This window comes from Terrapene carolina, unplaced genomic scaffold (genome assembly GCF_002925995.2).
Source record: "Terrapene carolina triunguis isolate 2854851 unplaced genomic scaffold, T_m_triunguis-2.0 Scaffold235, whole genome shotgun sequence".
NCBI classification, from domain to species: domain Eukaryota; kingdom Metazoa; phylum Chordata; order Testudines; family Emydidae; genus Terrapene; species Terrapene triunguis.
The window spans coordinates 1,357,353-1,373,773 of NW_020664586.1; the positions used below are offsets into that span (position 1 = coordinate 1,357,353).

Genomic DNA, 16,421 nt, shown 5'->3' on the forward strand with positions numbered 1-16,421 from the left:
GAAGGGATACTATGATGAGCCGAGGAATGGAAAACCTGTCTTATGAAAGGAAACTCAAAGAGCTTGGCTTGTTTAGCCTAACCAAAAGAAGGCTGAGGGGAGATATGATTGCTCTCTATAAATATATCAGAGGGATAAATACCAAGGAGGGAGAGGAATTATTTAAGATCAGTACCAATGTGGACACAAGAACAAATTGATATAAACTGGCCATCAGGAAGTTTAGTCTTGAAATTAGACGAAGGTTTCTAACCATCAGAGTGAAGTTCTGGAACAGCCTTCCAAGAGGAGCAGTGGGGGCAAAAGACATATCTGGCTTCAAGACTAAGCTTGATAAGTTCATGGAGGGGATGGTATGATGGGATAGCCTAATTTTGGCAATTAATTGATCTTTGACTATTAGCGGAAAATATGTCCAATGGCCTGTGATGGGATGGTAGATGCGGTGGGATCTGAGTTATTACAGAGAATCCTTTCCTGGGTGTCTGGCTGGTGAGTCTTGCCCACATGCTCAGGGTTTAGCTGATCACCAGGGCAGATTGGCAGAGGCCCTGGGGGTTTTTCGCCTTCCTCTGCAGCGTGGGGCACAGGTCACTTACTGGAGGATTCTCTGCATCTTGAAGTCTTTAAACCATGATTTGAGGACTTCAATAGCTCAAACATAGGTTAGGGATTTATTGCGGGAGAGGGTGGGTGAGATTCTGTGGCCTGCGTTGTGCAAGTCAGACTAGACTATCATAAGGGTCCCTTCTGACCTTAAAGTCTATGACTCTATAATACTTTCCCACCTTCCCTCCAGCCAAACTCCCCCACTGGTCATCTCCCCGTCACTGCCCCAGTGCTCCCCTCACTGAGGGCCCAGCCCATCGATCAGAGCTGCTGGAGGGAGGGAAAATTAGGGAGCCATCCAGGATTCCAGCCCAATGCTCCTGTGACAGCCAAGGGACTGATCACCTCCACGCCACATGTAGGGATAGATGCTGGAAAGCCCCATGCAGAGCTCCAGCTCCACCCAAGGGTGCCAGCCCACATTCTGGAGATGGAACGACTGACAACTCTGAGCCTGGCCTCTGGCCATTTATCTACCATGGCTCCACCACTGCAGCTTCTCAGCTGCCAGCTTCATGCCCTGCCCAGTGTCCTTCTCCTGAGCAAGTCACTTCACCTTCTCCATGTCTGCCTCTAGTGGAGCTAATGCCCACCTCAGCGTTCATTGGGAACAGTGGCTGGTGTTCCATGGACGGTGGTGCTCCCCTTTCTCTGCTACCATAGATACCAGGGAGTAAGATACCAGGGCACAGCAGCTGCAATACTTTAATAGGCCCCACAGGACTTACCAGACTGGCTCAGAGCAGAGGCCCATATAACCCAGGTCCCTGCCTCCATCAGTGGCCTGCACCAGCTAGCTCAGAGGAATGTGCAAGAGTGGCTCAGCTACTTCCAAATTCTGTTCCCCAGTGACAGCCTGGCTCCCTGAGTGCAATGGAAGAAGCGAGACCTTCGCTGAGAAGAGACAGCAGCAGCCACCTCAGGTTACAAATCAGCTGGCTCCATATTGTACACCACATTTATTTAATAAAGGCACACGTTCTCAGGGACATACAGGAATCGGGGCACCCACACAGCACGGGCTGGGCACTGACACAAACAGCTGCTGATGCTGAAATCAGTGGAGTTAGTGCTCTGCCTTTAATCCATTCATTTTGGTTTCCAGATAAGCCTGTACCAATGCTGGATCTGTCCGGCCAGCTCTCTAACAAGCCATGCTCACTAGCCAATTCATTATAAATAGCACAATTTGAAGAGGGCTCCATTGTATCAGGGCAAGATCTGGAACAGAACCACTTGGGAAATGTGAGACACCAGACTGAGCTTAAGGCCAATGACAGCAGAATAAAGCCCTCCTCTAGCAATCAGCAGCCCCATCATATTTCTTTCCCAGTAAGTGTAACTGGGCTGGTAATTTGTATTTAACACTCAAGCAGCAGTAGGGAGGGATCCATCTCAGAGGAGCATTTGTAAACTCATCATATCATTTTAAAAAAATTGATTAAATATATAAAAATATAAGTTCCAAACCAAAGTTTGCAGAGCATCCAGAAAATCATAGACGCCTGCCCCTTTAAGAGCCTGGTACAGAGACGTGAAGTTCTCGATTCTGGAAAATAAAGCCCTACAGAAGTGGCGAGCTGGGAAAGGCCACCTGCTCCTGGTGCTGCTGAGCTAGAAACGCTAAGATCACCCCATTCCCCACTGCCTCATTACAGACCCGCCTCCTCATCAAACCTGTGCATGCCAAGCAGCTGCTTGGGGGTCAGATAAAACAGTACAGTGCCGATCGCATGCCCACTGTACAGCAACAAATCACACACAGTTTTGCTCTATGGATAATCGGCAGGCTGGTTACCCGCTGGGATGGCAGACACAGCAACACAGAATGGTTGTCTGCCATGGATTCCGGCCTTGTCCCTTCCAAAGCAGTCTCCTGCTAGGCTAAGGCCCCAGCTGCCATGACTAGGTGTAAGGTGTCAATGTGAGGTGTCTCCCCTGGCTATCAGATTAAAAACCAGATTCGTGCCTGAGGCAGACTCCTCCTTTCAGGTGGGGTTGCACCAGGCATGCTCTGGCCCAAAGACTCCAGGATAGGGAGAGGATTGCCATGCCGCCCTACTAGCCAGGACAGTTGGAGATGAAACATCCAGCATGGGGAGACTGCCCATCCCTGCCGTGGAAATCAGCTCTGGAGGCTACAGGCTAACAGACACTGGATCCCCTTCCTCATCTTCAGGGATACGATATTCCTGAAACCAAGCTAGAGTGCTTTGTCCCCCAAGGGGCCCATCGCCACCAGAAGTGCCAAAGCCTCAGAGACCAGGGAAGCAGGGCGAGGAAATTCATTGTTTATTCTCTGCCAACAAAGGCTCCTGGGGGAAATGCAGCCTCGTAAGGCCAGGCCTGAACCAATCAGCAGCCAGGAGATTTCTAAGTCTGATTTGTCCCACACTTTACTGCATTGCCTAGGAGTGAGGCTGAGATGAGTCAAATCAAGCGGAGTTGAGGGATCCACACACCCCACCCACAGGGAGTCCTGAGCTCTTGAGCACAAACCAGTGACCTTGCATGTCAGGCAAAGGCAGGCAGGTTGCTCAGTGCCAGGAGCCCCATCTCCCAGGACAGCTGGCAGTACATGGCACATGCTGCCTCGCCATGCTTACGGTGTAGTCAGCCTGGACTGGATCAACAGCGAACTACGAAAGGGCAGTTTCAGCCCATGGGAGAGTTCTGATTGACACTGTGTGTTGGTCCCAGCGCCTTGGTTCTGCAGAGATGTAGGTAAGCCCCAAGGCTTCTGCCCACGCATGCCTAAGTGACCAGGAAAGCCTTCAGATTTACTGAAGGAAGCTGTCCAGTTTTGCCTGGCTGGTGCCAGAGGAGGAAGCTGCTGCAGTTGTGGATGCTGGCCTGGAGACGTTCCTCTTCCTGCTCTTTACAGCTAAGGGACGGATCTCCATTGGGTTTGTCTGAAGGGAAAACTGTCAGGGAAAACAAGTCTGAAAATGGGGAGCAGGGTGATTTATTACCAGCTCCAGGATAGGATAGGCTAACTTTTAAATCAGGATCATGTGGAAGGGTCTCAGACCTGCCCAGAGAACATGGCCACACAAGTGACAGTCCAAGAGCTGCCAATTATTACATAGTGATCAGATGACTCAGATCCCCCATTCCTTGTGAATGACATGATTCACATACAGGTCAAATACAGCCCCAGGATCTGTGCCCACGTACATACAAGACCCACAGCAGCACAGTATCTGAGCCACAAGTTCCCAGATTGATTAGAATCTTGTAAGTTTCCCTCAAGAGTTCCCATTAACCGATTTGTCTCCCTTCCTCCTCCCCCAGTGCCTGGAGGACAGAGCTGTGTAGTGGGACTACACACCAGAACAGTGTCTTTAATCAGGCATGTAGTTAGATATTCTGCTCTCCCACCTGGGCCATGTTTGGTGTGCAGTTTAACTTGGTGCATAGAAAACAGATTAATTAAAATCAGTCTTTTCTGTGGGCAAAGTGCTCACTTAAACAAGTTCCACCACGTTCTCCCTTAAAGAGTCCCCAGCCCATTCCCAAGTGAAGCCCATGCATTAATCACCCTACATACTCGCCCCAAATGAGAGGGAAGCAAAGTAGAGCTTCCTGCCCGCTTATTTCCACAGCGCAGATGGTGGGGAAGGATACGGGCTGTATGAACTTAGTTCTACCTCCTAAGCCATCATACCCCATTCTCACCTAGAAGAGAAGAGAGAAAAGATATAACACCATGCAAGGTCTGCCTCTTGGGTGATGCTAGGTACTTCACCCAAGCTGGAAGTTTGCAGTGTACTGGAAGGGAGGGACAGTTCCAGGCACCTTATCGTGTACAGAATGCTTTGGTCAAAGCAGACTAGCAACTAAGGTGCCTGACCTGAGACAATAAAGAAGCCAGAGTTTCAGGAAATGCTGAGCAACTGCCCTCTCACGATCAGGACCCTTTGAGGGTCTCCAAGTTGGGCGCCCAAAGTCACTTTTGAAGAACTTGGCCATATTCTGATGGAAGCTTACACAACAGACAGAACCTCCCTTAAAGAAATAGGACCTTTAGTGGGAAACGTGGGGGAGACACACAAGCTGCCGAGAGCTAGAGCAATGATGGTGGACAGGATCTCAGTGAAGGGCTATGGCCATTTGACTAGCTTCACAGTGCATGAGGGAAGACAGAGGGCTCTAAAGGGAAGTCTCTAGCCACATTTCTCATATCCACAAACACATATGGAAAGCAAGAGTCTCGTTTTCATTCACTCCCTCTTAGATCACTCAGGGGGCTAGGATGCCTATGACTGATCCTTGACAAGCCTCCACCACTGGAGGGCAGGGAGCAGCATCCTTGCTCTGATTGGCCAGGGCACATACTCACAGCTCCCGTGTTCTTGTGTGGCCCCAGCAGGCTGCCCACAGGTGGCTTCCTGGAAAGAACCGAGTTCCTGATGAATGCAGGAAAGAATTCTTCTAGAGGGTCATCCTCTGGCTCACCTGCCCAGTTCTGTCCCAGGAAAGAGAGGAAAGGCAGCATGAGCAGCTTTACTCCCTGAATTTCATTTACAGAAACAGATAGCACTGAAAACCTTACCAAGCAGCTTAGGAATTATTGCTCATATACCCCATGGTTTACCCTTTTAACGTGGACCATGGAACTGCAGCTTCTCAGCTAGTCAGTATCAATGTCTATGGTTTCTTGCTATTAAGAACAAAGCTTGGGAGCAAGTGTTTGTGTTTCATGTGGCTAGTAAGACCAGCTCTCTTCAAAGTGTTTGCCCCCAGGATCCTTAGAGTTTAACACCACTGGTGTCATTGGCAATAGCAATAGTGTGTGTGCCAGGTGAGTGCACTGTAGAAATGCCCAGAAACTATTAAGAACGGATGGCCTGCAAGCCTAGAATAGCCCTTGGACTTGGGCAGCTGTGTTAGAGCATTTGTATGAACACTGTCTAGGCCAGTGGTTTTCAGACTTTTTTCCTCGTGACCCAGTTGAAGAAAATTGTTGATGCCCGTGACTCAACATAATTATATCTTTTAACTAGAGTTTTCATAAAATCATAATATTGTAATACATTCCAGCTTAACCCACTTTACATAACTAACACTAGACACCAGCCTTAGTAAGCCTATGGTAAGGAGTGTGGGAGGTGGCCCTGGGTAAGGTAGAGGGTGGGGTTTGGGGGTGAGGGCTCTAAGGTGGGGCCAGGGATGAGGAGTTTTGGGGTGCAGGCAGGCTGCCCCAGGGCTGGGGCCAGAGGACTCCCCACAGCCCTCTTCCCATTGGCAGCAGCTAGCTCCAGGAGAAGTGCCTCTCTTCCTGCTGGCAGGCAGCAGCTAGCTCCGGGGGAAGGAGCCCCTCTCTCCACCTGCTAGCAGGCAGCAGGGAGTATGGAGTTTTGGGGGAAGGGCCTCTCTCTCCCCCTGCCAGCAGGCAGCATGGAGCACAGAGCACCAGGGGAAGGGCCTCTCTCTTCCTCTGCATGGAGCTCCATGGGAAGGGTCCCTCTCTCCTGGCTGGCAGCAGCGAGCTCCAGGGCTGGGGGAGAGGCCTGCAGCAGCCCTGCAAGACCCAACTTGCTCCTCTCCCCAGTTCCCACCCACCCCCTACCTCTTTCCTCTCCAGGTCCCTGCTGTGTGGCCCTTTGTTGCCGCGCAGCGGCTCTAATCATTATAATTTGAATCAGCAGTGCCTGACATTCTGCGACCCAATACTAGGTCGGGACCCGTACTTTGAAAAACACTGGTCTAGGCGATGCACCTTGGAGCATGTATTGCAGTACTAAGATCAGAGCATGATGGTTGTACAGCCCAAGCGGAGGGATATTCTGGTCAATTTCTTAAATCTATTATCAGATTGAGAATAGCAGGGGGATCTAAGAGGCCAGCAATTGGTTACTTTACCTCCACTGTTTCCTTCAAAACTTTTTTTGCTAGGTTTGTCACAGGAGGCCTGTAAGAAATCAGATCAGTGAGTCGGACATCTATCTGCTGTAGCTTCACTGCTTCAGAGGATTGCAGCCATTAGCAGAGAGTTTGCAGGGGAGAGGAGCTGCTAGATGGAAGGCCAAACAAAGATTAATGTCTCCTGGTGCAATTAATCAAATGGGTAGAGATCCTGAAGCTCAGCAAAAATGTGAGCATTAGAGGGACTGAAGCTTGGTCCCCTTGGTCCCACCTAGGACTGGAGAAACGGGAGAACTCACGGCTTTTTATCCAGCTTGGGTTTTTTTGCCGGGGTTGTGATTGATTTGTGAGGCTGATGCTCAGGCGTCTCGACATCAAAGGTGGCGTCCAGGTCGATCTTGTGGCTATGGGCCGGGCGGTGGAGCTTTGGGCTCAGCAGTTCCACAGGAGCAGGGCTGCAAGGCCATTTCAGACACGTCAGCCATCACCATCAAGTTACATACCGTCCACCAGACAGACAAGAGAGAGACCTTAATGCTCTAAGCTACGCTGTCTCTCAGGAGTAGTGGTTGTAACTACTTATATCTTGTCATGGTGCCAGAACCCCTGCTCAGGATGGGTACCCCATTGCACAAACACAGAAACTGAGGTCTCAGATGACAGCCCAGAGCTAGCATTCGTTGCACCACAGAACTGCACACATTCATGTAAGCTTCTTCCCTTCAATTTCAGCAGGCTTGGCAGAATTCCATTTTTTGTTATAATTTCAATAGATAATGTTTATTTTTATGCTTTTTAAAATTCTCAATTTAAATGTTAAGTTTCAGGAAATTATTGGGGGTGTGTGTGTCAGACAATTTAATGACAACAGATGCAGAGATTCAAAAAGTTAAAGATTTGTAACGGTTAAAACACAAAACGGCCAACATCACATCAAAATCTATAAAGTAAACAGCCTTACATCAATCATTAGTTCTCAAGCAGCATTTTTCTTTGCCTAGCTGTAAATTACCATTACCATTGATGGAAATATGTTGGCATCAGTTTGTGTATGTACAGTGAAATGGATGTTCGTCGACATTTACTGATAAAAATCAAATCTTTCCAAGCCTAAATTGAAGGCACTTGGGTCAAGATTATTTACACCCAAAGCCCTTTCCATCCAGAGGGTCTGAGCCCTGTTTGAGGAAACTGTACCACATACTCCTTATAGGAGTGCACCTCGAATGCTGCTGCTCAATCTAGTTCACCCCACCTGCCATCCAGAGGTGGGGAAGTTACATTGTTTGGAAGGTACTGTAAGCTCAAAGGCATTCCAGCATCACCACATCATGTTCAAGCCTAATATACAAGCTAGCCTGCTGGGAACTCCTTTTCAGCACAGCCTTTCACCCCAATGTTCTTAACTAGGATCCCAAAGTTGATAGATCTAACAAATCCAGAGTAGTTACAATGACACTTCTCTAACATTGGGTTATAACAGCAGCCACTAGGAACAAAACTGGAGTTTCACTTATAACCTACCCCTTCATTTTGTTCCCTCAGAGCTTTCCAAATCACACCTGAGTCCCTCTCCGAACACATGCTTCCAGATACCTACAAACCCCTGTCCTCCCATCAACCTAATATAAGTGAGAGGGGATGAGAAAGATACAAAAACAAAAACAACAAAACCAGAGTTCTTTGAGATGGTTCTGCACATTCACACTTATGGGGACTGCACTGCCTCCTTCTAGCAGGGTCAGCAGGGCTCTCCCACACCATCCCGACACACTGAGGGCAAGGCAGTAAAGGGGGTGGAGAGTCCTCATCACCTGTGTTCCTTCCACTGCAAAGCCAGAGACAGAACAAACAAGGACTCTGACAGGGAGGGGGAGGCAGGTGGGAAGGGTAAGCATGCAGAGCCATCTTGAGGGATGCCGGTTACAAGTAAGTTAAGTTCATTTTTTCGAGTGGCTCTGCATATTGCCACCTATGGGACAGACTGAGGGGCAGTGCTCAAACTCACCTGGAGATGGGAGCAGAGTCCTAACCGAACAGAGACTGAAGCACCGCTTTATCAAATCCAGCATCTGCCCTAGAGATCAAGTCCAAACCATAGTGCCTGGTTACAGTGTGCACTGAAGCGCAGGTTGAAGCTCTGCAAATTTCAACGACTGGCACCTGCCTGTGACAAGCGAAGGGAATGTGATCACACTGAAGCAGGTACAGGAACTTTTGCTAGCGTGTAACAATCAGCAATACACCGTTTAATCAAGGGAAAGGCTGAGAAAAAACAGTTACCTTTTCCATAACTGGTGTTCTTCGAGATGTGTTGCTCATGTCTATTCCACAGTAGGTGTGCATGCTCGCCACATGCACCGGTGCCAGAAGATTTTCCCCTAGCAGTACCTGTGGGGGGGGGGGGCGCCCCCCCGCGACCCCTGGAGTGGCGCCTGCCTGCTGCGCGCTCCCTCCACCCTCAGTTCCTTCTTGCCAGACAACTCCGACAGAGGGGAAGGAGGGTGGGATGTGGAATAGACACGAGCAACACATCTCGAACACCTGTTATGGAAAAGGTAACTTTTTTCCCAGCCTCTCCCTTGATTAAACAGTGTATTGCTGATTGTTACACGCTAGCAAAAGTTCCTGTACCTGCTTCAGTGTGATCACGTTCCCTTCGCTTGCCACAGGCAGGTGCCAGTTGTTGAAATTTGCAGAGCTTCAACGTGCGCTTCGGTGCACACTGTAACCAGGCACTATGGTTTGGACTTGGTCTCTAGGGCAGATTCCACAATAGGTTATTCCAAGCTATATCTGTTGGAGGTGGGTAGGAGTTCACAAGTTCCCAGGATGGAGGACAGCCCTGCCAAACCTGGCATCATCCCTGGTTTGGGAGAAGATCGCATAGTGCAAAGTGAACATGTGAACCGAGGACCACGTGGCAGCCCTACAAATGTCCTGGATGGGGACGTGGGCCATGAAGGCAGCTGACGAGGCCTGTGCCCGGGTTGAGTGTGCCCTCACAATGGGCAGCGGGGGAACGCCTGCCAGCTCATAACAGGACTGGATGCATGAAGTGATCCAGTTGGAAAGCCTCTGGGTGGAGATCGGCTGGCTCCTCGCCGGCTCAGCCGAGGCGACAAACAATTGCGAGGACTTTCTGAACGGCTTATTCCGCTCGAGGTAGAAAGCCAGAGCCAGCTGCACGTCGAGCGTGTGGAGGCGGTGTTCCTCACTGGATGCATGAGGCTTGGGGCAGAGGACCGGTAGAAAAATGTCCTGACTCATGTGGTATGCGGAGACCACCTTAGGGAGGAACACGGGGTGTGGGCGGAGCTGGACCTCGTCCTTGTGAAAAACCGTGTACGGGGGTTCAGAGGTCAGGGCCCTGAGCTCCGAGACTCGTCTAGCCGACGTAATAGCAACCAGAAATGCCACCTTCCATGAAAGGTGAGACCAGGAGCACGTGGCCAACGGCTCAAATGGGGGCCCCCGTGAGACAAGCTAAGACCAGGTTTAAGTCCCATTGCGGAACGGGGGTCTAGAGTATGGGAAGAGGCGACTGCAGAGATACCAGCGGCGGCTTGCCTCTGGAGTGCGGGGCCGACATGGACGGGGCTCCGAGCACCGGCATGGACCTGACCTCCTGGGCCGCCTGGAGGGTTTTGGGTGTGGAAGGCATCCGGACATCTGGAGAGGCCTGTTCCAAAGAGGCCGGGCTACTCCGCTCTACGTGAGTTGGAGGCCTGGGGCCCGATGGGGATCAAGGACTTCCCGACATGGGCCTAGCCTCTTTCCGAGACTTCCCTCGGTGCCGTTGCGAGGAGGGAGTCTTGGTCCTCTTGGCGTGTCCCGTGGATGGGGAGCGGTGCTGACTGGTCGAAGACACTGGCTGATCGCTGCGTACCGACACCGTGGTGCCCGGTACCGGCTCGTTGTGGTGTGCCGGGGTCAGGGTCAGTGCCGACTCCATCAGAATGGCCCGGAGCCTAATGTCTCTTTCCCTTTTGGTCCAGGGCTTAAACGATTTGTAAATTTTGCACCTTTCGCTGGTGTGGGTCTCTCCCAGACAGCGCAAACAGTCTGTGTGCAGGTCGCTCCTTGGCATAGAATGCCAACAAGAACCGCACGACTTAAATCCCGGGGCTCGGGGCATGCCCCGGCCCGGGCTCACTGACTAACCAAACTAACTAAACAGCTAACTAACTACAGGTACTAAACCAACGAACAGTTCTGGGGACGAGCTACAGCGAAGCTCCGATGCACCTTCACTGGCGGCAAGAAGGAACTGAGGGTGGGGGGAGAGCGCAGCTCCCCTTATACCGCGCCAGGCAGGCGCCACTCCAGGAGTTGCGGGGGCACTCCCCCCCCCCCCATGGGTACTGCTAGGGGAAAAACTTCCAGCACCGGTGCACGTGGCGAGCACGCACACCTATTGTGGAATACACATGAGCAACCACTCGAAGAAGAAACCATATAACCCATGTGGTGTTTAGCATACGGCACAAACAATCTAGACGATTTATGACAATTTTTAGTTTTAAGTAGTAGGCGAGAGCCCGTCTGGCACATACAGTGTGTAGGATGATTCCCCCTTATTAGAGTGCAGTTTGGGGAGGGGGGGAAGGGCAAATTACTTGTCTGATTGACATGAAAATCAGAGAGACAATGTCGGTGAGATAATACCTTCTATTGGACTGACTTCTGTTGGTGAGAGAGACAAGCTCATGCAGAGCTCTTTTGACCTGAAGAAGAGTTCTGTGTAAGCTTGAAAGCTTGTCTCTCTCATCAGCAAAGTAAGTCTACAAAACATATTACCTCACCCAATTTGTGTCTCTAATATTCTAGCACCAACACTGCTACAACAACACTGCCTATGAAAATCAGACACCACCTTAGGTAAGAACCTGGGATCAGGTCTGAGACCTACCTTGTCCTTATGAAAAGGAGTGAAAGGTGGATCAGGCACAAGGCCATTCAATTCACTCACTTTCCTAGCTGACATGATGGCAATAACAAAAGCTGTTTTGATAGATAAATGCTAGAAAGAACACTCAGCCCAGGGTTCAGGGGGCATGGTCAACGCCAAATTGAGATTCCAAGAACAGACAGCATACATTTAATAAACTTTTCATAAACCTTTTGACCGAACGAAGAAACAGCAATCCACTACTAAATAAAGTATGATACACAGAATTGGCTGCCAAAGGGACTTTTAACAATGAGTTAGATAAGCCCCAGACTTTAAGTACATTAAGTATTCCAGAACACAAGGAATGAAAGCAGATACAGATCAAGTTTTCTCGTCTTCTATGCTTAAAATCTGGTCCTCTTTAAACGCTAATAGCTCTAGTGGGCTGTTTTCTACAGTTAATTAGCCTGCCCTGAACAGATGAAGAACATGACTGCTCAAGAGCAAAGTTCGAGCACCCATGCTGTCAAGTGAAGAGACGGTGGGTCTGGGTGAAAGATCTTGTCCTCCTGCTGAGATAGTAGGTCTGGAGACAGAGGAAGACACAGAAAGACTTTGCCAGACAAGTTGCAGAAGATAAGTAAACCACTATTGATGGTGTCAGGCTGGGGCGATGAGAATTATCCTTGCCCTGCCCTACCATCTTTTTCACTAACTTTCTGGATCAATGGCAAGGCACACATCAAACCCTTTCCCCGTGCAAAAGGAAAGCATATGACAAGGATAGACTGTCCCTGCTCACTCTGCAGTGGAAGAGGTGACTCTCTTTGTTGGAACTAATTGTGAACAGGTCCACCTCCAGTTAACCCCACTGGAGAAAAGACAGTTACCTTTTCCGTAACTGGTGTTCTTTGAGATGAGATGCTTATGTCTATTCCACAATGGGTGTGCGTGCTCACCATGTGCACTGGTGCCGGAAGTTTTCCCCCTAGCAGTACCCGTAGGAGAGTGCCCCTAGCGCCCTCTGGAGTGGCGCCTCTATGGCACTGTATAAGGGGCGCTGCGCGCTCCCCCCACCCTCAGTTCCTTCTTGCCAGACAACTCTGACAGAGGGAAAGGAGGGTGGGATGTGGACTAGAAATGAGCAACACATCTCGAAGAACACCAGTTACAGAAAAGGTAACTGCCTTTTCTTCCTCAAGTGATTGCTCAAGTGTATTCCACAATAGGTGATTCCAAGCTATATCTGTTGGAGGTGGGTAGGAGTTCACAAACTCTCGGAACCGAGCACAGCCCTGTTGAACCCGGCATCTTCCCCGGTTTGGGAGACGATCGCATAATGCGAGGTGAACATGTGAACTGAAGACCATGTGGCAGCCCTGCAAATGTCCTGAACGGGGACATGGGCTAAAAAGGCAGCCGACGAGTCTTGCACTGTAGTAGAGTGTGCCCTCACAATTGACAGCCGGGGGGAGGGGGGGGAAGCTCAGAGGTCAGGGCCCTGAGTTCCGAGACCCGTCTAGAAGATGTGATCACCACCAGGAAGGCTACCTTCCATGAGAGGTGCGACCAGGACCATGTAGCTAGTGGCTCAAAGGGGGGAACCTGTCAACTGGGCCAGCACCAAGTTCAGGTCCCACTGCGGGACTGGAGGCCTAACCTACGGGAAGAGACGATCCAAACCCTTAAGGAATCGGCCAGTCATAGCATGGGAGAATACTGTGTGCCCCTGCACCAGCAAGTGAAAAGCCGATATGGCCGCCAAGTGCACCTTGATGGATGAGGGCACCAGGCCCTGGGCTCTAAGGTGAAGGAGGTAGTCTAAAATGAGCTGGATTGGGGCAGCCAAGGGGGAGATGCCCTGCTCAGCCGCCCACCAGGAAAACCGAGACCACTTTGCCAAGTAGGCTCGACGCATGGAGGGTTGCCTGCTTTCCAAGAGGACGCACTGAATGCCTTCCGAGCATGTCCTTTCCTCCAGGCCTAATCATTGAGTAGCCACGCTGTGAGGTGAAGTGCCACTAGATTGGGGTGGAGAAGATGGCTCTGGTCCTGGTCGAGCAGGTCCAGGCGGGACGGCAATGGCCACGGCAGGGAGGCCGCCAGGCTCATGAGGGTCCCGTACCAATGTTGCCTGGGCCATGCCGGGGCAATCAGAAGGATCCGGGCCCTGTCCGTCTTTATCTTTTCCAGGACTTTGCCGATCAGTGGGATTGGGGGGAAGGCACAGAGAAGCTGGCCTGACCAGGATAGAAGGAAGGCATCGAAGATAGCGCCCACACCCCTCCCCCCATGGAGCAGAACTGGGGACACCGGCAGTTCTGCCGGGTCGCGAACAGGTCCACCTGGGGAGTTCCCCACTCTTGGAAAAGTCTGAGCATCACCTCTGGGTGTAGAGACCACTCGTGCTGATAGGAGAAGTCTTGGCTCAGGCAATCCGTCCGTGAGTTCTGGCTGCCCAGTACGTGGTAGGCCTGTAGGCAAATGTCATAGGCTATACAGAAGCCCCACAGCCTGAGGGCTTCCTGGCAGAGGAGCAGGCCCTGCCTTGCCTGTTGATGTAAAACATCGAGGCCGTGTTGTCCGTGAGAACCCTGACCTCCAGGTGCAAACGGAAGGCCACACACGCCAGCCAGACCGCCCTGAGCTCCTTGATGTTTATATGCAGGGCAAGGTCCTGCGCGGACCACAGACCTTGGATCTGAACGTCCCCCACATGGGCTCCCCACCCCAGGTCTGACAGTTGGAGAGTCGAGGCTGTGTTGTCCGTGAGAACCGTGACCTCCAGTTGCGAATGGAAGGCCACACACGCCAGCCGGACCGCCCTGAGCTCCTTGATGTTTATATGCAGGGCAAGGTCCTGTGCGGACCACAGACCTTGGATCTGAACGTCCTCCACATAGGCTCCCCACCCCAGGTCTGATGCGTCAGACATCAGCTCTACTGACAGGGGCCTGCCCCTGAACAAGACCCCGGGAAGCATGTTACCCAGGGAGGACTACCATTGTAGGGAGGCGATCACTGGCTTGGGCTCAGTGAGGATCTTGTCCATCCTGTCTCTGGCCTGGGAGAACACTGAGGCCAACCAGAGCTGGAGGGGCCGCATCCTGAGTCTGGGGTGGCGAACCACATATGTGCACGCCGACATGTGACCCAGGAGCTGGAGACACGCTCTGGCTGAGGTCACGGGGAACCTTGTGACTATCAATGAGCCCGTTCAGGGTCTTGAATCTGCCCGGTGGGAGGCCCTGGCCGATGTCGCGTCGAGGACTGCCCCGATAAACTCTATGCACTGTACCGGGATTAACGTGGACATGGGTGTCATTCACCAACAGGCCCAGGGTGGCGCACGTGGATCGGAGGAGCGCCACGTGATCCCGCACCAGCCAGTGGTCCAGATAGGGGAAGATCTGGACCCCACGATGTCTAAGGTAGGCCGCCACCACCGACATGCACTTTGTGAATACCCTGGAAGCAGTAGACAGGCCAAATGGGAGGACCGTAAATTGGTAGTGCTCTTGCCCAACCGTGAAACAGAGGAAGCGCCTGTGCCCCTCAAATATATGAATGTGGAAGTATGCGTCCTGCAGATCGAGGGCAGCATACCAGTCCCTGGGATCCAGGGAGGGGATGATGGAGGCCAGAGAGACCATGTGAAACTTGAGCTTTACCATGTACTGGTTCAGGCCTCAGAGGTCCAGGATGGGCCTGAGTCCCCCTTTGGCTTTCGGGATAAGGAAATAGCGGGAATAGTACTGCTTGCATTTGAACTCCACTGGCACCACTTCCACTGCCTCTAAGCCAAGGAGCTGCCCCACCTCCTGCTCTAGCAGGGCCTCGTGAGAAGGGTCCCCCCAGGAGGGATGGGGGCGGAGGGTGGTTGGGTGGGGTGGAGGTAAACTGGAGGGTGTAGCCCAAGGAGACGGTGTTGGGGACCCAACGGCCCGAAGTCAGCCACGACCACTCCGGGAGAAAAGCACACAACCGGTTGGAGAAGGGAAGCTTTATTGTGGGTGGATCCCTGGTGTGAACTGGTAGGTCACCCCCAGGCGTCCCGTCAAAACTGACGTTTCCCCGCCTGTTTACCCTTGGAGGACCCAGGCTGGGGGGCAGACCGGGACTGCCTCTGCGGACATTTCTTATAGTGCCAAGACTTTTTATAAGGGGGCTCGTATTTAGAGTGGGTGGCCTGGGTGGGAGCCTGCTGAGGCTTAAACTTGGACCTAGCCGGAGCCGGGACATAGAGGCTAAGTGTCTTAAGCGTAGTGCGGGAGTCTTCCAGGCCGTGAAACTTCACATCCGTCTGTTCTGCAAACAGGGCCTTGCCATTGAACCAGAGGTCCTGCAAGGAGTTCTGCGCCTCACTGGACAGCCCAGGCAGCAGGAGCCACGATGCCCTTCTCATGGACACTGCAGAGGCCATGGACCTTGCAGCTGTATCCGCAGCATCTGACGCTGCCTGCAGGGTTGCCCTGGCAGCCACTGTAGCCTCCTCCATCAGAGCTTTGAACTCCTTCTTGTCATGCACCTGGAGGGAGTCCTCAAATTTGGGTAGAGAACTCCACAAATTGAACTCATACGGACCCAGAAGAGCCTGATGGTTCACCACCCTTACTGGACACTTTCAGGATGAATAAACCTTTCTCCCAAATAAGTCCAGCCTCCTTGAGTCTTTATTTTTTGGAGTAGGGGCTAGTTGGCCCTGCCTCTCCCTGTGGTTGACCGACTCGACCACCAGGGAGTTGGAGGCAGGGTGGGTGTACAGGTATTCGTGCCCCTTGGCGGGCATAAAGTACTTCCGTTCTGCCCTCTTAGAGATGGGGGGCAAGAAAGCTGGGGTTTACCACAAGGCAATTGAAATTTTTGCCACCCCTTCGTGGAATGGGAGGGCCACCCTGCCCAGTACCGAGGCGGATAGGACATTGAAGATGGAGTTCGAGGGTTCCTCCACCTCCTCCGCCTGAAGGTTGAGACTTGATGCCACCCTTTTCAACAGTTCCTGGTGGGCCTTAGAGTCCTCCTGCGGAAGAGAGGGAGGAGGGGCTGTAAA

The 16,421-nt window shown here is 51.8% G+C and overlaps 1 protein-coding gene across 4 annotated transcripts in view; it reads right to left on the minus strand.

The window, feature by feature from the left end:
* Window positions 1-1,504: 1,504 nt before the first annotated feature.
* Window positions 1,505-16,421, minus strand: part of TRAIP (TRAF interacting protein) — a 62,609-nt gene continuing 47,692 nt past the window's right edge. For 2 of the 4 annotated variants that reach the window (XM_024193685.3, XM_029912658.1), the window contains exons 12-15: window positions 6,475-6,523; window positions 4,952-5,077; window positions 4,237-4,287; window positions 1,506-3,521 (exon numbers count right to left, since the gene is read on the minus strand). In XM_024193685.3, coding sequence (XP_024049453.1) covers window positions 3,390-3,521; window positions 4,237-4,287; window positions 4,952-5,077; window positions 6,475-6,523 — 358 coding nt within the window. In that variant the 3' untranslated portion in view covers window positions 1,506-3,389. The other 2 variants (XM_029912659.1, XM_029912660.1) reach the window with 2 other exon arrangements.